This window comes from Semicossyphus pulcher, unplaced genomic scaffold, assembly GCF_022749685.1.
Source record: "Semicossyphus pulcher isolate SPU_LCO1_2020_fin unplaced genomic scaffold, fSemPul1.0.p SCAF_5, whole genome shotgun sequence".
In the NCBI taxonomy this organism is placed as follows: domain Eukaryota; kingdom Metazoa; phylum Chordata; class Actinopteri; order Labriformes; family Labridae; genus Semicossyphus; species Semicossyphus pulcher.
The window spans coordinates 19,266,906-19,293,688 of record NW_027211726.1 but is presented as its reverse complement, the minus strand read 5'-3'; the positions used below and the strand labels follow the sequence as shown (position 1 = coordinate 19,293,688).

The window sequence follows — 26,783 nt, the reverse complement described above, 5'->3', positions numbered from 1 at the left end:
GTTTTCAAGTTCATCTTGATGTAGATAACCATCAGACACTCTCTCCTTCTTAGATACAGTCTCAAACACAAACACACAAACTTGCACAGACCTGCCTTCTAGTAAAACACAGCGAGGCATAACAAATATGTGCTATTCAGTTCTCTCATTACCCGAGCCAACGTACATCAACTCAGAAATACATGGTCGGCATTTTTATGAGAGAGTGTATGTGCGCATTGCTGTCCTCATAAAAACACCTATCTCCAATATCCCAGCTTTTCATTAGCCAAGTAAAAACAATGCATTTTAAATAATCAAATGGAGTTTTAAAGAGATGTACAAGTCAATAATTGCCAATCATTAAGGTGGCTGTAATGCTTTATTTGTCTGAATAGTTAAAGGGGAGTGCCTCTAGGAAAACTGATGATAAAGCCAGGAGACAATTAGCATAGTTTAGCATAAACACTGTACTTAGGGGGGAAAACCTAGCTTTCTAGAACCTGTAAAGCTCTCTAATCAAAGTAATAATCTTGAAGATTTTCATTTAAATAAATGTCTGTTAAGTCACTATCTATCGCTAAATGAGGTAACACAATGGTGATTGAGCCTACGGCCCACTGATAAAAGCCTTTGCAGTATGTAGTATAATAATGGACTGGGTGTCAAAGGTGACATTCGTTGAAAAAGTCACAGCCGGCGCCCAGTTAGTGACGTGTTTTCCATCACCCAGCAGTGGTTGGTCTGCCAGAGAGGGTAGGCGGAGCTAAGCGGCTGCTTTTCCGGTCTCTGCAAGTGTTGCGAGTAAACAGTAATCTACTGTGGCTGAACAAACAAAGAAAAGATCGATGACTACAGATACAACTTCAAAAATAAGTGAAAATACAAAAAAACAAACAAATTGGACGCTCAGACGAAGGCAAACAGTCTGAAAAGGGAAAGTGACCGTCAACGAAACTGAGAATTTAGAGATTATCAGTTTAAACTTTTTGAGAATGATTGCTTTCCGATGGTAAAGCCAGGAGATGGTTAGCTTAGCTCAGCATAAACACTGTACACAGGGAGAAAACAGCAAGCCTGGCTCAGGCTTTACAAAATCCGCCTCCTAGAACCTGTAAAGCTCACTAATTAACACGGTAAATGTTAAAAAGTATAGCGAGAGCCAGGTTAGCTGTGTTGAGTCCTTATGCTAATGTAATCCAAGAGACACATCTGCGAGTGGGTCTTCTCATCTAACTGTCACCAAAAAACATATTCAGCAAAATGCTTACATTTTTGTTTGTACAAGTTTTCCATCACTGACAAAGAAGTGCCGTTTGTGTGTATAGTTTTAACCTAATGAACGTTTGATTTTTGTACAATCCAGTGCTTTTTAAAGGACCTTTAAGTCAAGAATTGCCTCAACTCATAATGGAGACTGCTATGCCTCTTCTTGTCTAAAAACTTAAAAGGATATTTTGGCTTTAGGCGAAATATGCTAAAGCCAGGAGAAGGTTAGCTTAGCTCTATTAAGGTAGCAAAATCTGTCTACTATTACCTGTAAAACTCTCTAATTAACCTGTATGTTTAACTTGCACAAATGTGGAGTAGTAGAGAGAGCCGGGAAGCTATTATCAAGCTCTTATGCTAAACTAACCTAGCAAATAAGCATATTTCAATAAATGGTAACTATTCCTATGTATATATTTTAGAGTATGCTTACTCAGAAAGTAATGTGTGTGTGGTGGTCTTCTTTGCATGTATAATTTTATTCTTATCCAAATTTAGCATGAATGTGATGAACATATTGCTAAAGCGCCAAATGATAATCTAGTTTTAAGAAAAAAAGGAACAGGAAACAAGGTATAATTCATAAAATACATATTTAAATTGAATAAGTGTGTGCATATTTGGCCATGTGTGCGTCTAATGTGTGTTTTGGATGTTTTTGTGTGTATTTTCCAGACTGAGGGAGCAACATTAGCCGGAGGCGTTAGCACACAGCTGGGGAGGGTAGTTGTTTGAGTCAGAGCAGCCTAAAGCACCTCCTGCAGTTCAAATCAACATCTTAAGCTAGCTCTAAACCACTTTTAGCTTGCATGAACACGGTCCTGCACTGCTCAGGGAGCGGACAAACCTTCTCACTGATTGTAATAGAGGCCCATCAAATACTGCTACAGCTGCTCTGGTGATTGAGTCACTCCACACGTACACATCTTATTATTCATCCAGCCATGCATGTACAGAGGTTCACACCACTTATTCTTGGTTTCAGTAGTCTATCTTCAGGAAATGCATGTTTGACGTTTGTCAGCTGACGTTGTGGTAAGTTTTCCGACAAGATGACCTTTCAAGTCAACTGTCTACTTATTGCATTTGTGTGTTTGTTAGGGTGTAGATGTGTTTCAAGTGCACATGGGACTTCAAAGGTTTGAAGCGTGAAAAGCATCTGCTGCTCTTCTTGCCACAAGGGTGGGGGTTTATCGTCAGTACCGAGCTGTGGTGTTAGTGTGTATTCTCACCACATTTTGTAGCTGAACTTTTTTCCCCATGCGTTGAGCTGCTGATAGAATAATTTGACCACATATGCTTCCTGTGCAAACCTGAATGTCCTGTCGTCGAAAGCGTTCACACACATGTGCAACCCACTAACATGAGGAAGACACACTAATAATAATTACACACTTTGTGTTTATCCATAATGCATGAAAATATCAGGTCACCACTTGAACTGAATTTTGCACAGGCATTCCTGGTTACCATACATTTAACCCTAATGACCAGATAGCGCCATCATGAGCATCACATTTTGGGTTGCAGTGAAATGAAGCATCTGTACTGTTGCTACTGTTACCTGCAGTATAATAGGCTTTAACTTGTTCAGTGATTCAGAGCAGTGAATTAGTGGTTGAGGTGAAATATCATCTACGCTTTCAGCGCACACCAGCCAATCATAATGAAGTATATTCTGTTGTCATGGTAAAATGGGCACAAAAACTATACGCACACACTTCGTGACGGCTGCTGTCACCGTGATGTGGGTGTTCACACGTTCGTGAACTCAGACACCTTTAACTCTCTTACGTTTCTACCTTAACAATAAATCTGGATTGTAAGAATCCTTTATTCTCTGTTTGAAGGCTTTTTATGCACTTTCCATACATCACGGAAGATACACGGTAAATCTCCTACTAACCCCTCACCCTCACGGTGTTGTGCCTCAGGGTGAGCCGCACTGGAATACACTCTGCCATTAATCATCCATCATCGGCCGTCAAACACACAAGGCCACAGGAAAGACAGTTCAGCCTCCCCACCAATTTTCACCCCTCTATTATTTCTTTTCATTCACCTAACAGCCGTCTCTCTTTGTCTGGTTTTCCATTCGTCTTAATTAGGAGATAAAAGACGACGCCCACTAACGACCTACATCTCCATTCTGCTGACTCGAATGTGGTGTAATTACTGTTACGGACCAGTTGCATCCGTATGAACATACACTGTCATACATCACATCATGTGTGCATCTAAGCTGGCTAATGAAGGCCATGTTGGTGCCTACAGGCAAGTGCAGAGGTTATGTGACTGTATACATTAAGATATACAGTAATGTGATGATAGATTAATTAATTAACTCTTATGGCTGCATCTTACTTCAACACTTCTCTCATTCCTCACCCATTCCCACATCTGTCCACCAATCCTTACTAAGTCTAGAGGTCCTATCAGGAGCTCAGTAATCTCATAGTAGTGATTTAAGATGTCTCTGGAGTAGTTTTAACCTTATTGAAGCTTCTGTAATCAATATTTTAATATTAAAAATGGTTGAAATGACTATGTGTAATGCTTAAAGGGCTGCCCTACTTACAAACCCACAGAGAATGATCACCTGAATCTGCATTTCCCTTCAGCGTGCTCTAACATATGAAAGCTCTTTGTTTTAGTTTCACTGTCACAGCACCCTACTTTACTGTTTGATACTCCCTCACACCTCATCAGCAGCAGTTTTGGCCGCAGCATGCAGCTATTTTCAGTAAACATGCTAACTCCAAGTTAGCAACCTGGTGAGCAAAGAACATTTAGCAGCTAAAGAGCCAGATACCACAACAGAGATCAGGTGAATTTGATCAATTTAGCCTGTAAGACAATATTATGTCTCTGTCTTGTGTAAAATACTACTTGTTACGTTAAGAGTATGCTAATGGTGTCACTGTGTCACTTGTTGGGCTGTGAGTGAGGTTTACACGCCATAGTGACATCCGCCATTACTGTATCACTTTCTGTCCTTTATTGTATCTTTCTTTCCGTGTTGACACTTCGCTCGGCTCTCAGTGGAGCCACAGGAAGTTCTCTGTGCCTGGCTGACAGGCAGCTTCCTGTTTTTGAAGCGCAGTGGTGGTTTTGGAGACTCATCTTGCTCTCTATCAGAAAAACAAAATAGGGCCTTTGTGACGGGGGCAGACGGTACACTCTAACAGATTAAGCAAAGTGGAAGTCGAATTTTATCAGACAATGGAGGCTGGACTTATTCTGTTTTACTGTGTGTGTCCGTGTGTCTCTCTTTGTTCTTGGGCAGTGTGTGCCTTAGATTTACCGTTTGTATTTTATTCATGTGTTTATCTTCTTGCGGGTTAATTTGTGCCCTCCACTTATCCTGTCAGGATAATTTATTCAGATTCTACAGTGACGTCAGGGTTGTTTGTTTGTGTGTTTGAACTCTGTCTCCCCCTCTGTCAGTAATTTATGTTGTGAACTAACAGAGGTGAACGTGCATGACGGCCTCCACAGAGAAGATAATCGAATCCCATCAGCTGAACAGGCCTATTTTAGAGTCCTGGTGGTTCCCTTGCTTCAAACAAACCATGTGGTGTTTATTACATTTGGACGGTATCCATTGCTTCAATTCACCATATTAACACAGCAGCTATTTTCCTCTGACACCACATTCAGAATAATATATAATGTTGTAATAAATAATAAGCAACTGAAATGAGAATTAGTGAAAATCCAGAGGGACACTGGGTTGTATATCAAGGTAGAACAACACATTTCAGAACCTATTAGCTACAAGACAGAAGCTAACATTAGCATTCAACAACTTCTTTACATTCACTGGCTAATTCCTTGCTAGCCTTTTGTTAGCTAGGAATTTACGCATTTCAATTTCTTTTCTTCAGTTCCCGATTAATAAGCAGCTAAAATGAGAATTGATAGTGAAAATCTAGGACATGAGGCCATGGGTCAAGGTAACAACACTTTAGATAAGTCATTAGCTACAAGACAACAGCTAATAGCATTCAACAACTTCCAAACATTACATTAGCTAAATAAATTCCTTGCTAGCATTTTGTTAGCTAGAAATTAATAATAAGGCAACACCACCAAAAGGTAATAAAAGGTAATTTTAGCCAATTCCATTAGCAAGTAGGTGGCTAAATGCTAATATAAGCTGTTGTCTGACGGTAGCTAGCTAACTTAATTCTTAGCTAGTGTTACGTTAGCTAGACCTTTACCTGTTGTATCTTTATCACTACCAACCAGTAATCGTAGCTTTCTGCCAATTCCTTGCTAAATGCAATATTAGCAAGTATGTGGCTGAATGCTAACGTTAGCTGTTGTCTGACTGCAGCTAATGGGTTATCAAATATGTTGTTTTAGCTTGAAATATGGGCTGATTTCCCTCCCAATTTTCACTGTTCATTGTCTTTTCCATTACTGGTCAATGGAGAAGTGATGAAATTATAGTTATTTGTCAGATACCCTACATTTAGACGACATCCAACCTGGAACAAACTAGTATGATGTTACAGCATTTTAGCTTCCCACCCTGAGCATGACTTCATAGTAAATTACTGCTGTGTTAATATGCTCACTATTATTTCCGTCCATTGATTGTCTGTTAATCAGAGATGACATGTAACCGGTCACATGAGTGTCCGTTGAGACTCTTAAACTAGGTAACGTGCACAGTGATTGGTGCTGCTGCTGATACAGCCACAGAGGGACCATTGCCATTAATGTCAGACACAGAGGGAGAGATATAGATTTAGACCAACGTTCCTCTCTGTCTACACACAGCATGAAAGAAAAGAGAGCGTGTGATTGATAAAAACAGGTACTGTATCCTTCTGTGTAAAGGTGCATGTCTTTTTAAGTTAAGTCAATAATTATTGGCGGTGCGCCTCATTCTGCGTCACAGGGGAATTTCCCATGAGCTTTGAGAAAAGGTTTCAAATCCAACATGTTTTCAAAATAAAATAAAAAAGCCTGATTAGATTTTCATATTTTCTCCCTGCTGGCGAGCTGGAGATGCATCTGAGGCCTCCTATTTGAGGAAGAGTTAAATTTAGAGGTGTTTCAAAGCACTCCAAAGGGGGCAGGTTTTTTTTAATGAGAACACAAAATCAATTAACTCAATTACAAGTCAGTGCTTTATTTTGTTAATGGATCGCCTGCCGCCTACTATCTTTTTTAAGGGCTTGTCAGAGCTTTTACTTTTGCTTTCTCTTCCTGCAGTTTGCAGAGGAAGTTTGAAATGGGGTTCTTGAAGTCCACGCCCCCTGTTACTGCCTCCATCATGCCCCAAGGCACCAAGGGTATTTTTAGAGCACCGCCTCCCTCCCTCCCTCTCTCCCTCCCTCACCACAGCGGCATTAAAAAAAAAACGTGTCGCCATTGGAAACACTTCCCCATCCTAATGAGGCGTTCTATGAGGATTTGTGATGGTTACGTGTCCTCCCTTTTCTCGGAGGGAAGCTGTTTCATCCTCTGTGAATTATCCTTCCCCTCTTTCACATGTTCATTCATATTCCTTAGATGAAACACAGCTCGGGTCTTTTTTCTCTTTATTCTTTCTTTCTCATCTCTTTCTGCCTTTCATATCCGCCAGATTTCTTTCAGATGAAGGGTTGCCTCCTTTCTTCTCTCATAAAAGGCCCAAGTGCTCTCGAGGATCATGTGAACTCTTATTTGAATGAAAGACATGCTGATGAGATTAATCAGTCACTGATCAGTATTCACAGATGTTCATTATGAACATTAAAATGTCAATCAGCCCACTGGTGATAGTATGGACTTAGATGGATATGAGCTTTATCATGTGTTTGTTAGCTAGAGAGCAACAGGCTGCTGGGTATGTCCGCCACAAACGACACACTTTATTAGAGTGTTGGTTTTTTGCTCGCTATTTAAAATCTTACCAAAGTCATTGTTATTATATACCTCGAAAGTCTCCCTTTTTCAGAATTGTTTTAAATGTGAAGGGGTGAGAAAATAGACTGGCAGCTATTTTGATGAATGATTCATGCTTAAATTAATTCAAAGCAAAAACACAGTGTTTGCTGCTTCAGGGTCCATATTCAGCATATGCTGCTTTTCCTTCCTCCATTTTCTAAATCAAACAGCAAGTTGAGAAAATAATTGTCATATAGATTTATTTTGAAAACAATTTGAAAGCTTTTATTTTCAATACCTTTGCCAAAGAGGTAATGTTCCCTGTGTCATTTGATGTGATGATGTTTGCAGCAGGATTCCGGAAAAACTACTGGCCTGTTTTTTATGAAACTAGGCAGTAAGGTGTAGGATGGGCAAAGGAAGAAGCCATTATATTTTAAACAGCTTTGACATATATTACAGTTGAGCTTGCAGATTTGCTTTTCATAAAAAACTGGGCAAATGGCCTTGGTGGAGCTCTGCCTTTTGATGTACACTGCATGCAAGTTAAAGTTGTAATCTCAAAGATCTCAGTGTAGTTTTGTTTGGCGGTACCTTATGGTGATAAACAGTAATTGCGGGAGCACAATTCCCAGATATCCGGACAGTGTTGCATGTGAGACGTGGATGGTTGGCTCCCTTTGTTCTGGTTGATTTTCCTCGCTGACAGTCGCTTTCCTCTTTAGACTGTTTGCCTTCATCTGAGCGTCGAATTTGTTGATTTTTCTTTGGATTTTCACTTATTTTTGAAGTTGTATCTGTAGTCATCCATCTTTTCTTTGTCTGTTCAGCCATAGTAGATTACTGTTTACTCGCAGCACTTGCAGAGATCGGAAAAGCAGCCGCTTAGCTCCGTTTACCCTCTCTGGCAGACCAACCACTGCTGGGGGATGGAAAACGCGTCACTAACTGGGCGCCTCTTGCAGTCCATAATACTGCAAATGCAAAGGCTTTCATCAGCGGGCCATAGGCTCAATCACCATTGTATTACCTCATTCAACGATAGATAGTGACTTAACAGACATTTATTTAACTTAAAATCTTCAGGATAATTATTTTAAACAGTAGTATGTTGTGTAAATGGGTGTTTCTATCTTCATCAATCTACTTAGGGTTGAATCAGTTACTATTATGTCATCCTGCTTCTCCTGCCTTAAGATTAGCTTCAATTAAGTCTTTGATTAGATTTTATCAGGGCTCTAATATATCTGTAATTGAATAATTTCGCCCACATGTATATGCACTTATCTGTTAGCATAAGACTCTCTGTGGGGGTGACATCTGACCGGTCAATAAATCAGACGGATGAGCTGTGATTGCGAGCTCAGATAAACTGATTGGGTCTGCCCGTGTGGTCGTGGAGGGGCAGAATTAAAATGCTGCAGCCTGCTGCCTCTGTCTCGTCAGGTATGATTAATGGGATAATGGTGAAGGGCAAGGGCAAGCACTGGCTTTTATCATCAGGAAAAACAATAACAGATTGGGAGGAGGAGGCTCTATGTGGAAGACCAAATAATCCGTGTTTATGTATGCTTATATAAGCTGATATGCCTTATAATCCTCTGAGATCCATTCTGCACGAGAACAGTGATTGTCAGGCTCGACTAAAGAATACTCTTTGCAGGGATAACTGACTGTCTGTCTCTCTGTTCTCTCTTAACTCACTTTTCTTCTTCCTCCACCCCCCGCCCTCCCCCTTTCTTTATCTCTACCGTGTCCTTTCATCCTTCCTTCCCTCCCTCTTCATCAGGATGGGTCACGTGCTGGTCGGGATAGGAAGAAGACGGTGTCCTTCAGCAGCAGCCTGTCAGAGAAGAAGATCAGCAGCGCTGCAGACTGCATACACTCCATGGTGGGTCAGCCACAGTGTGACCCTTTACATAACATATAAGCTTTACATACCTTCACATGAAATATTCAATGTGCAATGGACGCATCAAGGGTTTCTGTGAGATCAGACGCCTTTGAGCCTTTCGAACAGTCAATACAGCTTTTTCAGATGTGCAATACAGTGACACCTTCATCCACATGTTATTTTTAGGTTGAGGGAAGTGACCTGAAGAAAATCCGAACAAACTCTCGTGTTTACCAGCGTTACTACCTGCTCGACACCGGCCTCCAGGCTCTATGCTGGGAGCCGTCCAAGAAGGAGTCAGACAAAGCTCGGATCTCTATGGCCTCCATACGCGAGGTCAGTGTCCACAGAAAAAAGCCTCTAAATCAGCCCTTTATGAATAACCTCATTGATTCTTACTGAGGCAAAGGAAATATTTATGACCCTGAGAGATGTTGGAGACAACGCTTGATTTGTTTTATTGTATTTGATCTTAAATCCTAGGTACGGACCGGTCGTAACACAGAAACCTTCCGCACCAGTGGTGTTTATGAGCAGATTTCAGAGGACTGTGCATTCTCCATCATCTACGGGGAGATGTATGAGAGCTTGGACCTGGTGGCCAACTCTGCTGAAGTGGCTAACATTTGGGTGACTGGCCTAAGGTATGAAAAAACTACACTATTCATGTCGTGTAAACTGTAAGATGCACCCAAAACACACAACACAGATATCATTCATTGCCTAAGAAATGAAAGAGGTGGCTCTTTTCTCACACAGGGATAAAGTCGTCCTTATGATCGAGTTAACAAAGAGCCCAAGTCAAGTCACTTTATTTTTATGGCGTAAAATCAGGACGTCCAAATTTGCCTCGAAGGGCCAGTTCGCTGATTTTCAACCTCAGTCCTTTCATGCTATTATGGGAGCTAACACCATTATGTTAGGAAAAAAATGCAATCTGGCTCTGTGCCTTTGGAGGACGCTATCCGCTTCTCTAATGGGCCCTAGAAAACCTCCGCCAGACGACGCGAATCGCGTCATCTAGCAGAGGCCAGGGAGCTTGCTAAACTACACTTCCTCAATCTATGACGCCCGCCTCCGATGTCATGTCTCGTTCAAAATCGTCGGGTTTGAAATGTAGACCTGACGATCCACCAGTATATTCTCGTTGAATTTCGGATTCTGTACCGCTCTGAGCCATTGCCTGCAGCGATAAATGTCCTTCACTGGAAAATGGTAGTATTTCCCTCCAGCGTCTCTCGCTGGGCTGTTTCTTTCAGAGGGAGGGGCGCAATGCACGCTGGGTGTTGTAGGAATGTAGAACTGGAGAAACCACAAGCTGTTTGTACAACTTTCTCCACAGCTATGGCGCCAATTTCAAATATTATTGCTTCTATCCATTACAGAGAACACCAGCTTTGACTGACAGTGGCTTTTTCCAGGGGTCAATTGCTTCTTTAAAAAGGCACGGGGGGTTTTACTCACAGCAGTGGTGCTCGTGCAGAGCTTGTACTTTCTAACCTGTGTGTTTGAGGACGTACACCTTGTTCTGACTGACATAAGGATGGTCAAATAATGACAGATATTTCATTATTATTATATTATTATTCTAGTCAAACATGGCATCTTAATCTATCATGATTTATTAGGCCTTGGTTTTCTATGTATTGATTGTACTGTGGGAAACAGTGAGATCTTGCTGGGCTGATTTCTTTGTATAGTCCCTTGAGACGTGCTTGTGATGAAGGGTTGTGACAGTAAATCTGATTTGACTTGAAAGCGATTTGTTGCTGCATTTATTTTAGATCAAATCTCATTAAAATCCCTGAGATGAAAATATGTGATGCATTGTAAGGAAAATATTCTGTCTCTCCTCTGATCTTCCTCCAGGTACCTGATGCAGTATGGGAAACACGCCCTCGACATGCTCGCCAGCAGTCAGGACAGCCTCCGTCTCGTCTGGCTGGAGCAGTTGTTCTCCTCCGCTGCTGATTCGGAGAGACAGGGAGATCTCGAGGAAGGGATCCGCTTGCAGTCGGCCATTAAGTTGATACAGACTGTGAACCCTGGAGTGAGTGGCGGCAAAGTGGAGCACAGGTTTAAAGAGCTGCAACGAGTTAGGGAGAAAATGTCTGGGCTTAGCATGGATAATGGATCAGGAGTTAAAGATCACAGCGAAAACGAAAGACTAACAGGAAGGAACGAGCAAGTCACCAAGCAGGAATTCATAGAAGTCTTTCACGACTTTTGCACACGTCCGGAGATCTACTTCCTGTTGGTGCAGTTTTCCAGCAACAAGGAGTTCCTGGACACCAAAGACCTGATGAGGTTCCTCGAGGCAGAGCAGGGCATGGCTCAAGTGGGTAACACAAATCAATCCTTGGAGAGTGTTTAGAGGCTTATTAGGGTAGCCTGATAATAGAGTAAACAAGTCTATGTTATTATACACCAATTCCAATTCTTCTTCCCCACTCAGTTCCCTTTTCTCACTCTGTCTTCCAGGTGTGTGAGGAGACCAGCCTGAAGCTCATCCACACCCACGAGCCATCGGAGGAGGGCCGCGAGCAGGGATACCTGTCTCTGGACGGCTTCACCAGCTACCTGACCTCAGCAGAGTGCCACCTCTTCGACAGTGAGCACGACACGGTGTGCCAGGACATGAGCCAGCCTTTGTCCCACTACTACATCAACTCCTCCCACAACACCTACCTCATCGAGGACCAGTTTCGAGGTCCATCCGACATCTCCGGCTACATCCGCGCTCTCAGGATGGGCTGCCGATGCGTGGAGGTGGATGTCTGGGACGGCCCTGATGAGGAGCCGGTGGTTTGTACGGGACACACCCTCTCCCCACCTCTGGTCCTGCGCTGTGTGTTAGAAGCAATTGGAAAGTTTGCGTTTGTGGCTTCGGACTATCCATTAATTGTGTGTATTGAGAACCACTGCTCGCTCCCACAACAGAAAGTGATGAGGCAACATCTCATGAAGATATTCGGGGAGAGGCTTTACACGGATCCCCCAGACAAAGGGGCGACCTTCCTGCCATCGCCACATGATTTAAGGCATCGAATCCTCCTGAAGGGTAAAAAGTTGGGGACAGGACCAGATGGGCAGGACGGCGAGGTAAGTGAGGAGGATGAAGGGGCAGAGATGTGTCAAAGGATGAAAGCAGCTAACAGCGCAGGGTCAGCACCAGGAAGTAATGAGAAGGAGAAAAGTGTCCCTTCAACACCGGTGACTCAGTCCAGTCCTCTTCATCTTCCTCCCAAACATTTCCAACTGTTAAAGGAGCTCTCTGATCTTGTGACTCTTTGCCGCTCGATCAGCTTCGTTGACTTTCCAACATCAACCCAAAGCCAGAAACCTTGGGAGTTGTGTTCCTTTCACGAGTCTCTGGCTGTGCGTCTGGCAGGCGAGAGACCTGGTGACTTCGTCAATCACAACAAGCACTTCCTGTCTCGGGTGCACCCCAGCCCCATGCGTATCGACTCGAGCAACATGAACCCTCAGGACCTGTGGAAGTGCGGTTGCCAGATTGTGTCTATGAATTTTCAGACAGCAGGACTGATGATGGACCTGAACACTGCCTGGTTCAGGCAGAACGGGAGCTGTGGTTACATTCTGCGGCCGGAGATCATGCGGCAGGAGGTGTCTTACTTCAGTGCCGACACGAGGGACACGGTGCCTGGTGTGTCTCCACAGCTGCTCCATGTGAAGGTGTGTGTGTCTCTTGCAATAAGCACACGCCCCTTTTCTTCAGAAACTTAAAGAATATTTAAATTAATAAGAACTTGGGTCTTAATTTTTTTTAGCTTAGCTGTCAGTCCTTTGGGTAAAAACAATATCTGGCAATGTTGCAACATAGCTCAGTTTCCCTGCTAATAATGGCTGAGGGTTTGACTAATAGGCCTACATGAAAATATCAATACCATCCAATAAGGTTCTTATGCAACGGAAAGGTTGTTAACTACTTAAGTAAAAAGAATTGATAAAGATACGACTTGGTAACAGGATATTTCAAGTCCGCTTAGCTCATTGAATCCTTTATGATTAGCCAGAAGCTAACAGTATGCTAGCAAGATAAAAAGTCAATAACCTTGCGTACAGTTAACATCTGCCCCAATTCAGGGGCCGCATCCTTCAAAGGCCGTATTTCAAAGCAAATAGCCTCACAGCAGCGCATTGAAGGTCCATTAAAGGCTCCTTCAGATGCGCCCAACATGCGTCCTCCTTTTCCTGGGCCACGAAGGATCCATTGGATGTATTCTTTGCGGCCCAACGTGTCCCAAGGTTCATTGCGCGCCAATTCAAACAAGAAGGATGCAGCCTCTGAATTGAGACACAGCTATAGTCAATATATCTTTAGAGTTTGTTTAACAAGACTAGCTAGCTAACCAGCCACGTCATTGTCCCAAAATCAATACCAGTATTTTCATGAACAAAAAATCATGAGTTGAGGGGCAGTGTACCTCTTCAGTTTGTGTTTTACGGTCCCCATCCTGTGGCTAATTTGGGTTAGCATAATATCATCATTAGTGAAGTAACACAACCGCAAAAATAAGACTGAAGGTTTATAAACTAGAATTATCCTCTTAACTCTTGACTAAGTTCTGTGAACTAACATTTAGTAAATAACAGCCTTTTTTGTTCTTTCAGGTGATAAGTGGCCAAAACCTGCCAAAGCCGAGGGGTTCAGGGGCCAAAGGGGACGTGGTGGACCCCTACGTGTACGTTGAGATCCACGGCATCCCAGCTGACTGCCTTGAGCGTCGCACCAGGACGGTGACCCAGAACGGGGACAACCCCATCTTCGATGAGAGCTTCGAGTTCCAGATCAACCTGCCGGAGCTCGCCATGGTTCGCTTTGTGGTGCTGGATGATGACTTCATAGGGGATGAGTTCATAGGTAGGTGTCAGGGGTCAGAAAGGTTACTGTGAAAGGAGTCAAACATGTGATATTATATCACAAGAGTGGATATGGTAGTTATTATTGCGCATGTGTTTTTATTTCCTTGAATTTCCTCCTGCTTCAGGTCAGTACACCATTCCTCTGGAGTGTCTTCAGCCTGGATACAGACACGTACCCCTCCAGTCTCTGACAGGGGAGGACCTTCCCCACGCCAAGCTCTTCGTCCATGTGGCCCTCACCAATCGGAGAGGAGGGGGGAAGCCTCACAAAAGGGGTCTGTCGGTGCGGAAGGCTCGCAAGGGGAGGGACTACCCAGCTGTGAGGGACTTGGGGGTCCGGGCTGTTGACGAGGTCTTCAAGATGGCCGCTCCTCTGATGAGAGAAGCCACTGACCTGAAGGAAAACATGCAGGTGAGTTAGAGTGAGAGTTTAGCTCAGTGTTTGGCTTGTCAGCAATTCCCAATAAAACACAGTCGAGCTGCACGATTTTGACGATTATTTTGATCTCGTAATGAAAAACAACAAAGAGGCATTCACGAGGACAGCTACGTATTCTCCTCCTGTTTTTAACAGCTGCTGTATCTACGACAACCACAGAAGCATTCGGCTAAAAATCGCCAGTTAACATGGTCACTCGTTGAACCCAAACACTAGTCTCTGTTGTTTACTCTTTGCTCTATGCTCATGACATAACATGCCAGCTCCTCTAGAAGTGTAGCCAAAACTCTCCATCGCCCCCAGGGGGAGTGGCTGTTAGTTAGTTAGTGAGCGTTTGACTGATAGAGCAAATAGGAGTTTTCTACAGGTGGAGCACGCATTTTAAACATCAACTTTTTAATCTGATCTGGGTAAATAATCAATTAAATGTGCAGCCCTAGAACAGAGACAGTATTTTAACCATGACTATAATTGATAATTGTTTCTGTGTTTATTAAACAGTTCAGTTTATAGTTTATATAAGGACTATACTTTCTTATATAGTCTTTGTTTTGCTCAACATAACACAAAGAACAATTAAACACAATATATTTTGGTTTGGGGCAGATAGTCGGATAAAGAAAACCACATTAAAAATCCTACTAATCACCTACAAGGCCCTTCACAGTCTTGCCCCCTCCTACCTCACTGACCTCCTTCTCCAATAGTCTCCCACCCGCAACCTAGGATCTGGTAACAGGTAAACTAAACAAGAAAGGGACCCTGAGATTTTTTTGCTCAATTTTCATTCATTATAAATAAATGGGGATAACCAGGGATTTAATTTATCTCCCTCATTATCTGAATTTAACAGCCATGATTGTGTTTACAGCTGAAAAAGAGGAGACAAAAGCCACTTGTAATGAATTTCCTGCAGTTTTTCAAAGCTGATCTAACCTTTATAAAGCAGACAGCAATTTGTTCTGCTGGCGCACATGTCACCCTGAGGCCATTAAACAATAATTATATTTCAGTCAGTGTGGTGAGACCGTTGGCATGCGCAGGTCGTGATTTCTTCCCTTCAAGTTTTAACCACTACAACAGCACAACCGCAGGAGAGAACAGCAGGAGAGCCAATCAATTGACGAAGGAAAAGATAAATAGCTCTGTCGCAGGAGCTGCTTTGATCACCTGGGTGTTTATGAGAGAGAGAGAGAGTGAAGGGAAACGAAGTGGGAGACAGAGTGGAGAGGACATTCACAGATTCTGTTTATTTTGTATCAAAATCGTTTTGTTTTTCTCGACTGTTTTCCATTTGTGTCAGGGAATAACAAAGAGACTGCTCATTTTAATGTTTGTCTGATGTCTTCTTCCTTTGAACAGAACTCTGTAGCTGTGTTCAGGGAGCTGTGCGGGGTGTCCGCGGTGGCTAACCTCATGCAGTGCGTACTCGCGCTAAGCTCCAGAGTTTCAGGACCAGACGGGGCGCCGTTACTTCTCTTTGACCTCCGGGACCAGTACCCCACCCTGGAGCCCCAGGGACCCCTGCCGGACGTCCTTCGCCGTGTCGTCTCCACCTATGAAATGGTGAGGAAGGAAGAGAGCTGACGGTTAATGTACTTATGGCACCTCTGAAATACATTACAAGGAAGGAAAAGACTGAACAAAAAAACGTCACATCTCCTGTCTACTTGAGCCAACAATATCACCCCCCTCCCACCTCCCCCTCTGAGACAAAAGCTTCCTTTTTAGCCAAGATGTTCACAAAAACAAAGCGAGCTCTCATTGTTATGAAGCAGACAACCTTCCCTTCAGTTCTGGCTGTAAAAAAAGACTCGTAAACATCTAAGCAGCAAATTAACCTTGTCCTGAATGCGCTTTGTTTCTGCCCAAATAAACTCCCTCCTCCTGGGTTCTTCGTCACTAGAAGCTCATTCTCACTCTCTCATGCGAGAACATGCCCACCCTGCCGAGCTAACACGGACGGCTTCATGGTTACCTCTGCGCTAGCATGCTAACCGCCGGTTAGCTTTGTGTCAGCATGCCACAACAGCGCCCCTCCTGAAAACGTCCCGTGCAGAGCAAAACAACAGAATAGATGCAGAGGATATGTCTCACAAGGGTCTGCACACACACTCACCAACACACATGTACAGAGCTCATAAGTGATGATTTATATTATATTATATTTGTGAAAGTCTATATCTTATTTTTCTGCGAAAATCCTACTTATTACCTTTCATTTTTAAACCCATATGCTACAGATTTCCAGATTTACGGCTCCAAAAAAATTGGAACAATAATAGGAACAAACAAAAATACCTGATGACCCGGGAAAATGTCAGCCGTAGCCATTATTAGCAACACAAAATGAGCCACTTGATCTGAGTGACGTTTGCTCTGCGTTTGCTCTGTGTTTAACCATATATGCGCGAGGTACAGGTACGGCAACACCACTGAGACAAACCACACGCAGAACTGCACGAACACAGTTTATTGTCTTTCCAATTTTAGAAAAGATATGAAAGTTCATCAGCTGACTTCAGAGCAAAAGTAACGAGAACATTCATAGAAATGTAGTGGAGTCAAAAGTACGATATTTGTCTTTCAAATGTAGTGGAGTCAAAGTGAAAAGTTTCCTCAAAAAAGAATACTCAAGTAAAGTACAGATACTCAATACATGTACTTCATTACTGTCCACTCCTGCACATAAGCGAGCATAAGAGCGAGGTGTTACAGGATGCATAGAAAACATCCGAGGTTGAAGAAGAAGGATCGTTTACAAGACGATGATAGCAAATATGTCTGCAGATTGTTTGCAAGTTTCAGGGATCGGCAAGAGACTCGGTTGTGTGTGACCCAGTGACTACGCTGCTTTGCAACACTGTGGCTTCCACAGGGTACTTTAAACATCATAACCTGCCCCATGAGACCCCTGACCTCCTCTGTCCGACGGGGAAAATCCCCCGCTGTGAGGGACATGTTTGAAAGGGCAACTCTGGAAAAATGAAATGGTCAGGCTGCGTTGAAATGAACTGGAGATAATCAGGAGCATGTGTGAGCAGGCTTTCTCTCCACACTTTTCTACATATTCGGTCTCTATGTCCATCTTCTAGCCTCCTCCTTCTTCCCTGACTTCACCCTGTTATTCCCTCTGGGTGTTTGGTTAGACTATAGCCGGCCGCCGTAATTGTTTTCCATACAGCTGTGGTCCGGCCCGCGGTGTAGCGGCAGCCTGTCTCGCAAGTCTCGCTTACAACATTACACCCCCGTTTCTGCCATCGGTCTGCCTGCTGCAATACTTTTTAAAATTGATATTTGCTCAAAGTGCACTTCTTCATGTTTCATATTCCCCAGGAGTCTCTTGGGTAGGATGATGGACAGACAGTATGAATTGCCAATTTAGAAATTCCGTCCAGCGAGCGGTATATGTGCGCGGTGAGTGAGGGAGAGACGCAGCAGCAGGCTGCAGGCGAGATAAATGGATCTGTTACTCGTCTTATTAAGTTATGATAAAGGTTTGGGTGTGCAAACCGTGACACTTTAATTTAACTACAGCTGTTTGTCACTGCTATGCGACCGGCTGCTGCACAAGACCGGTGACTGCCTTTTTTGTGCGTTAGTGTGCGAGTAAAAACATGCGTGTGTGTACACTTCCGATTCCAGCCGAGCGGAGCGGGGTTGAAAAAGCTCGCCCTCGTGCTGAATAACATTAGCATAGATTTAAATGTTGTTCTGCTAAATGGATTCCACACCTCAAATCTGATGCCTGGAGGAAGAGGCACAAAAAAAAGAAAAACTCACAGAGACAGGAAATGGGGATGTGTGCGTTTGTGTACATTGTGTGTACTGCTGAATTGGATCCGGTCAAAGTGGTGTACTGTAGTTAATCCCTTATTTGTCGAACAGCATTTTTCCCCCCACAGAGGGGTCTCGTCCCAGCAGGGTTTGTTGTGAGAGGAGGAGCAGAATTAATCAGGCAGAAGCTACTCATGTCATTCCTGCATGTGTGTGTGTGTGTGTGTGTTTTGTGCGCTTGTTACTTTTGAAGAGCTGTTAAATTAGTCCCTGTAGGTGCCTCCCCCTGCACGCACACGGACGTGTCTACTGCTCTTTCTGTGGTTCAACTGCCAACTGTGTGAACTCAATAGGCTATTTCCATAAATCTAACTACAGCCAGCATATGCAAAACACCACAATAGGTACTGTAAATAACCTCCTGTGGGGTTTACACCGATCTGTCATCACTCTTTAATGCTTAGTATACAGCGTTCTTTAATAGCAGGCGATAAAACAGACTGTATCTGTGCTTAACTGTGTGATTTACACACAAAAAACAAGCTAGCTAAATGAGTTAATGCTTTATGATGCTCTATAACTCTCTGTGTGTACGTGTGCGTGTGTGTGTTTGATGCTAATAGATGTCTCCCTGTCTGCAGATGGTCCAGGCGAGCCGAGCAGTCATCGAGCTCTCCGATGGAATCTACGACAGGATCCTGCATGTGCAGACACAGGGTGTGTAGGTTTGTGTGTCACTCGGTGTGTGTGTGTGTGTGTGCTCGTGTCAGTGTACATTTGAGATGCTGCTGTGTGTATGTGTGTTGTAATGTGTGTAATGAGTAGAAACCAGGCTGTGCTGATGTTGCCAGTTCACTCATGACACCGCCCACACAGCCTCTTCAACAGAGCTGGGATCCACACTACAGAGGCGAGCAGCGTCAGTCATTAACGCAACTGTCAGCCTTTTTCCTTTTCTTCTCTTGTATGCTCTCTCCTTTCATTCTCTCTATTCTCTTCTTGAATCCTCTGTCCTTTCCTTTTTTTCCTTTCCTTACTCTCTTCTCTCATTCCCTCCACTCTTTACTTGTATCCTTTTCCTTTCCTGTTATGTCCTTTCCTGCTCTCTATTTCCTCATTGTGTGTCCTTTCTTTTTCTATCCTTCCCTTTCTTATCCTCTGAAGCCCTATTTCCTCTTTGCATTCTCTTTCCCTTCATTTCCTTTTCTTTCTTCCCTCATATGATCTCTATTCTCTTCTTGTATCCTTCTATTCCTTTCGATTCTTTTCCTCTCCTCTTTTATTTTCTTCACTTCCTCCTTCTTGTTTACTTTTTCCTTTAATTTTCTTTCCTCTTATGCTCTCTCCCCTCTTCTTCTTGTATCATCTCTCCTTTGTTTTACTATCCTCTGTCCATTTCGTTTTACTTCCTCTTCCTCTACCATCTTTCCTTTCCTTCATTTTCCTTTTTTTCCTTGTATCATATTTTCCTTCCTTTTCTTTCCTTATTTCTTCTCCTCTCCTTTTCCTTATCTTTCCTTTCCTCTCCTCTCCTGTCCTCACATCACCCACCATATTTTCCCGCCCCGTCCCCTGCAGACACCATCTAGCAGCCTCACAGTGTAACAGGAGGCCATGTGAGTCTCTAACTGGCCCAATTTCCTGTGTATGTTTTGGATTGACTGATAAATTTAAACTGGCACAGCTCCCGTCATCGATCACCCTTCAGTCTCTTAAGTGAAGGGCATCATATCTGACCGGCTGAGATCATTTCTGTGATCTTTGGCAGAGGTTTGTTTACATGGCCGGGCCCCTCGGGTCATCTGACATTAATCAGAGAGAATGTCATCACACACAGACACACGCTTTTACCCACATGCCCTTCTTCAACCTGATTCAGTCTTTCAGCTCTTACTCTGGAGACAGTATGATTGACATTTTGAAGCGTTAACCAGAGAGTTTGAGCGGAAATAAACACTTTATTTATACGACTCTCTCGGTGCTGGATTTTTAAAGCTGCAGACACACGCGTCATGTGTTTAAAAAGTGACTCTAGTGAGGTATATTTAAGCATCTGTGGGCTTTTTGGGTTGCGCTTTTTAATCCCACTCCGGAGAGCAGTGTGAATAGAAAAGAGGAAATTAAGGCGAAATTAAGACGAACCTGAAGCGAGCTGATATTTGGAGAGGAAGGTGATGACTCAGTTGGGCTTTGAGAGGACAGAGAGTATTTGACGGAGATGAGTGTTGTTTATAAGTTAGCTTCTCTTTGCTCCCAGGCAACCAATCCTCAACGTAACTTTATTTTAGGCTCTCTGAGGCCGCAGCTTCGCTTTCTCATCAAGTAATCGTTGACATATTCCTCTGTTCTGCAGCAGAGACCAACAGCTGCAGAGACACTCTTTAACCACATTGTGATCTGTGAATTATCTTTTATTGCACATGTGATCACATGCAGTACACAAGTAAATAAAGTGGAAGTTTGATCATTTAGCCCTGTGTGTGCTGACTCTATTTCAGCAAGTTCATCTGATAAAGAGCCGCCGCAGAGCCCGAGGCCTGATCGCATGAACAAAGCTCTTCCTGTGTGTACACAGTAAAGATGGCGATCAGGTGATCCCAAGGCGGAGGTCCTCCTCTCAGTCTTGGAACAGGGGGGTGGGCAGCCAGGAGGCATAAGCAGGTCACTGGGAGGGAGCCGGGGGACGGCTGGTGGCAGAGATGGATGTCTGGAAGTTACATCAGAGGAGAGAGATGAAGCGCGGAGGGAGAAGAAAGCCGTGGGAAGATGAATAGCTAAGATAGATAGCTAGAGGCAACGCTGAGAGGAAGACAAGAACACAAGGGGAGAAGAGAGGCAGCACACTTCAGAGTGAGGATGTGTTGATGGGTTAAAGGGCTGCTTCGTCTAAAAGAAACAACAGTGTTACAAGTGTTTTAAAATGAAATACACCTGTGACAAAAATAACTCTCTGCTTTGTTACACCTGTTACCACCCCCAACTGTGACGTCACAGCGTACAGGTACACCCTGCAGTACACATCGGAGGAGAGTGACCTCAAACATACAGTGGGCTGACAAATTAAAAGCAAAAACCTACAAAGATGAGAGCAGATTATCAAGCATACACAAAGAATCACTGATGGTTTGATGAGTGACAAAATGATGTGAATCATATGCTTCACATCCACCAAATCTCCACAAGCTTCAGGACATGTTAAGGCAAGGTGTTAGACAGCGCTCTCCACAGCCTTGGAGATCAACACCAAATAAGGAAACATCCTTTGAAAGTATGCTGTGTGTCTCTCTTACAGAGCTCAGGCACTTCTTGAGTCTATGCCACAGACTGTATAAAAGCCTGTATATAGGTCATAAAGCCCGCCTCCTCCATGTTAACAGATGAACTATTAAATCAAAATACATGTCAAATACGTTTTTCTCAAACATGGTTTCTGTCATTATAGTTAGTTCTTATCATGCTACATCCAAATGTTCATTTTTCTGACAGGTTTATTTTTAATTAGTTATTTGATGCTGTAAAAAAACCTTGGGTCCACCAGCCGATCTCTACTGCACAGACTCTGGCTCCAAATCAATGACTGTATATAAAGATGGATGACGCGTCTCCATCTACTCTAATTGTACAAAATTGAAGCTAAAATAGCCCCCCTAACTGCCATCTTGCGCTGGTGAAGTCATTTGGAGATCGGCTGCCACTTCTGAAACACACACTTAAATTACCGGGGGATAAAACCCAGCAAGGATCCCGCACGTCAACGCATTTAACTTCTTGTGTTGGTCTGAAGCAGACGTTCACAGATATGTAAACTTCACTGACTGTAGTGATTGTTTTCTCCTCTACTCTGCTAATCCAGAACAGATCAGCTGCAAGAGCCATCCTTTTTAACAGAGCTGTCAATCATCCTATTTACAGCATCAAATAACTCATTAAAACTAAACTTGTGAGAAAAATGAACACTTTTTAAATCAGCATGATAAGAACTAGCTATAATGACAGAAACCATGTTTGAGATGGTATTTAACATGTATTTTGATTTAATAGTTTGACTCATGTCCCATCTGTTAACATGGAGGAGGCGGGCTTTATGACCTGTACTGCAGCCAGTCAGCAGGGGGCACTTTTGTAAGAGTCTTTTTTTTGGCCTTTAATACCTTTTTTTAAAGAGACAGTGCAGTGGACAGTGTTGGAAACAGGGAAGAGAGAGTGGGGATGACATGTGGCTAAGAGCCGAGGTCGGGTTCCAGCCCGGGGTTACCGCATCGAGGACTGAGCCTCTGTACATGGGCCACGCGATTTAACTGCTGAGTTAAACCGGCGCCCCTCCGGGGGCATTTTGACTTCTGAGAGGAAGTGGACACACATAATCCATTTGTATGTTGGTCTATGCAAAAGAGCATTGGGGCTGTTTGGTGGTTTTTAGTGGCCTAATGAAGACAAATTCTTTTGTTTTATCTTTACTTTTGTCCATCATTTGTATGCTTTTGTAATTAGGGTGTCCCGGCCCTTTAAGAGCTGCTTCTTTAACCTTTGACTTACAAAGTGGTGAGGATCCCTTGTGTACATACAGATTTCACAGTTCATAAAAACACCATTAAACGTACAGTAAATGCCTTGTTTTCTGTTCCCATCAGCTCACAGGTCACATAGAGGACAGGAAGTGAACGTTGCGCACTTCCTGTTACGTCCTGTTTAGCAGCCCCCTGAAGGTTATTTTGGCCTGCGGGTCAGGACCCTGTTTCTGTGTGCACACTGTCCCAGTGTTGGCTCGGAAATAATGTTCTCTCCATCGGCTCCGCTTGGTTTCACAGGGAAATAGACACACACACACTACATTGGCACGTAGGCTTCGAGTTGCCTAGCAACCGCGCGCTAAAGGTTATTATTCAGGCAACTTCTGTAGGTGTGTGTGTGAGTGTGGAGCAGTGACAACGTATGTGTGTGCAGGTGTGTGTCCATGTTTGTAGTGGCAGAGAGGGATTATGTGTAAGGAAATGGTGAATTATACTCACATGCAATCTGTTTACTCTCCTCTCGCTCTGTGTGTGTGTGTGTGTGTGTGTGTGTGTGTGTGTGCGTGTGGTCCAAAGCTTGGCATGGCTAATGTCTGGGCTCTCGTTGATGGCTCGCAGCAACGTGTGCCCCGTGTTAACCCACTTCCGGGTTTCCATGGTAACAGTGGGACAGTGGCCCGGGGCAGTCGAAGGAAGCCAGACACACAGCACAACTCGTAACACACACACGAAATCGCCAGCGGCCTCACTTCTCTCTCTCTCTGTGTGTCACTCAAATATGTCATCCACTTCAATCCGTCCTTTGCACTTTGACATCACTCGTTTTCTTCTTCTCTTGTTATTAAGTTTGGTTGAAACGACAAAGTTGGAAGACTTCACAGCGACTCCGGTCTGAATTTCAATTAGGAGGGATTAATTAGAAGTGGATAACAACATTTAGTGTGGGAGGAAACGTAGAAAGACTTTGGCGATAAGACCCATTGATGTTCACGGCTTCATTAAGCACAGGCCTGTATGAAGAGAGGAGATAAGTCAGAAATCCCAAGAGACTGCAGTGTGCATGTGGTGGAGACGCCTGCAGGTGGATGATGCAAACACTCAGGCCGAAAGATCATTGGTCAGGTGTGATGATGTCAGAGTTTGTGATAAAGGGACACAATGTTTACTGGCTGTAATGTATGTTTGAGCACGAATGTCTGATCCTTGTTACCGTTGTGTAATCGTGTGCTGCGTGTGGTGGTGGCTGTGTGTGGGCTTTAATACCTGACAGAGACCTGTTCGCTCTAAGCTTTAACTGATGAACTCACAGAAACAGAGACCTCCCTGTGTCCCTGGTTAATTACAGCTACAGAGCTGTTGTGCTGACTCTGTAACACTCTGTTGTGAAGTGATGATAGTAGCTTTATCTTAAATGAGATAAGGAACCCCACCACACCTTTAAAGCTTAATTATATGTGAGCACATCGAGAAATCCCCTCATTTTGTATCATTTTTGACAAAGGTCGTGTTTGTCTTCTGCTTTAAAATTTATAGAATCCAACCTGGAAGCTCTGTGGCAACTTACAACAGCATGCTAACATGCTCACAACAGCCAGGTTTCTAGTCAAATGTCGTGCAAATTCATGCACATTTGCATCTGCTGCTCTAATGCAAATACTAGGAGTTGGTTCATTGAGATAAGCAGTAGGTGGAGCCTGTGCTGATGTCACATGTCATTGTACGATTGTAGCAGCTTAAGGCACAATGTCATATGGGCACGAGAAGGTGACTACTCAAGAGATCAAGTTCAGTGACTTCAATGAGCTGAGGTGACATCCAACAGCTCCCAGATGTCACTCAACACGGCCACGCCCCTTTTTATGCATAACTTTAAGTCTTGATTTAATTAAAACTGATGGATGAATAAATATTCAACCCTGTACAGTTGTCATGACTGAAAGAGCCAGGCTGTAAACATGTTTATTTGTGCTGTAAAGTTTGGTATTTTAATATGCTTGTCTATGGGGATTGACTCGCTGTAAGGCTGGAGTCAGATGTTTATACAGCAGGGACAAGACAAAATAAATAAAGGACATAAAAGATCCAAGCACCAAGTTTATCAGCTTTTTCAAAAAGTTTTTCTTTTGCAAAATTTTCCTTTTGATCTTTGAATTCTTTCAAAATAAAGTACATATCATCATCCTCTAATCTGCTGTGTGTCTGTGTTTGTTTTTGGCTGCAGCGATGGAGTTTCATGAGAAGCTGCAGAGTCTGGCAGCGAAGGAGGGGTTGAAAGGTCGTAAGGTCAGCCGAGCTCTGGAGAGCTTCAGCTGGAACATCACCATCCTTAAGGTCGGCCGCTCACAGACTCTCATACACTCACAGAAACCCAAACAGCTTTAAGGGCAGACCATTAGAGCAAGTCTGGCCTCAAGCTAGTTGCTCATTCTCGCCCATTTCTCTTTCCCTCACCTCTCTCCTGTTTCTCCTCCCTCAGGGTCAGGCGGACCTGCTGAAGCACGCCAAAGCTGAAGTGCAGGAGAACATGAAGCAGGTCCACTATGCTGCTTTGACTGGAAACCTCACCAAGGAGGGCGCAGGAGTGAGAAGAGTGCGCTCGCAGACACGCAGAGGACAGGAGGACAAACCCAACGCGAGCGCTAAAGGAACATTAGCATAGCAAGAAAACAAGTATTAGAGGACCAAACTGCCATCGTAGCTGCTGTGACAAACCCTTTTCATGTCTTTAAACTGTCCCGACGTCTTACCCCGCCTTAGTGGAATCCTTTCACAACGCTTTGGGAGAGCTGAAGAAAGTACTGTGTCTTTAAGAGGGACAAACAGAAGAGAGGATGAATGTAGAAGCATCAAAATGCAGCCGCCGTCCACCCACCTGTCGCGGAGAGCTGCAGGACTCAGAGCAGATAAATGACGCTGGGGAGAAGAATGTAGTTAAAGCCAAGGTTCAGTTTGTACTGTATTACACTGTAAATACTATTTAAGTCTATTAACCTCTTCTGATGTGCAATTTGTCCCGAAGAGCAAGGAAATATTTGTCATTTTTCTGGCACAGTGTGGGATGACTCAGAGCTCAGCCGAAAGATGTTCAAAGCCTTTTGAAAACTTCAGAAAAACTGCCACCTCCACATGTTCGCTACTACCGAGCAATATCAAGCGAGGATTCAAAATGGGGATGGGTTAGGGTACGTTCAAAGGAAACGCACTTTGATCATACTAACAGGAGATAAGGAGGAACCTGTGGAAGTCTTTTAACAATAAATCTCTTTGACCAGAGCTGCCCCTTTACGCCACTTCTCATCCAATCACCTTGAGCCTTTGTCTCATCCATTTCACCCTCTAAATATTGTTGCCTCACACACAGTATTCTATATTTTTGTATTTTCCTGAACCTCCTGTGCTAATTAAACCACTGCTGCCACCATACCGATCGACTCCAGACCTGTAAGTGTTCGCCTCTAGGGAACAAACACCTTTATGTTGAAAGTGCTTACTTTGTGTGCAAAACACTGTACAGTATTTTAATATGTTATTCTCTCATTTGGTGTGAAGAATATTTTACATAAGTTATTGATCCTGATTGAAAACATTCCAGTTAAAAGGTGCAGTAGACGAGGCTCTGTAAAAGGTCGCCGTGCGTGAAGACCCTCCTGAACAATCGGGGTGGAAATAAATTAGTTTTTAAACGACGCATGCTCGTGTGTTTGTTGATTCTTTGCTGCAACAGTTTTGCTTTGATGTGCATTCACTCATACTGACACACGGAGCAGCTTCTGCGGAGTGCAAACGACAGCTGAGGACACTAATCTACTGTAGAGAGGAAGCAGACGTTTAGTGCTGCAATATGCAGAACATCAGAGCCTCTGAGCGGCTTTAAAGCTCATGAAGGTCTAACGGCCACGCTTAAAGTCAAAGAATTTATATGTTTATTTAAATGCTATAGTCAATAATTTAAACTTTGACAAAAGAAAAACAATTTAGTATCTGTCCCGGGGCTTTCCATCATATCCTGTGATAAACATCAGTAGAGTTGGTCTGTTGGAGGTCATGTAGGTGTTCAAATATAAAAATATATATATATAGATAGAATATATATATATTCTCCATCATTTTGGTGAATTTTCATGAAACTTGCTAGACTTAAATC

General features: G+C 43.4%; 1 protein-coding gene across 1 annotated transcript in view; it reads left to right on the top strand.

Annotated features, from left to right (window-relative positions):
* Window positions 1–26,327, top strand: part of LOC138608747 (inactive phospholipase C-like protein 2) — a 29,715-nt gene extending 3,388 nt beyond the window's left edge. Inside the window, exons 2-12 of the mRNA XM_069681310.1 lie at window positions 8,921–9,022; window positions 9,212–9,361; window positions 9,509–9,669; window positions 10,895–11,363; window positions 11,507–12,721; window positions 13,661–13,910; window positions 14,038–14,324; window positions 15,714–15,917; window positions 18,770–18,845; window positions 24,861–24,970; window positions 25,116–26,327. Of these exons, the coding sequence (XP_069537411.1) occupies window positions 8,921–9,022; window positions 9,212–9,361; window positions 9,509–9,669; window positions 10,895–11,363; window positions 11,507–12,721; window positions 13,661–13,910; window positions 14,038–14,324; window positions 15,714–15,917; window positions 18,770–18,845; window positions 24,861–24,970; window positions 25,116–25,298 (3,207 nt within the window). The 3' untranslated portion in view covers window positions 25,299–26,327. The remainder of the gene's footprint in view (window positions 1–8,920; window positions 9,023–9,211; window positions 9,362–9,508; window positions 9,670–10,894; window positions 11,364–11,506; window positions 12,722–13,660; window positions 13,911–14,037; window positions 14,325–15,713; window positions 15,918–18,769; window positions 18,846–24,860; window positions 24,971–25,115) is intronic.
* Window positions 26,328–26,783: the final 456 nt, after the last annotated feature.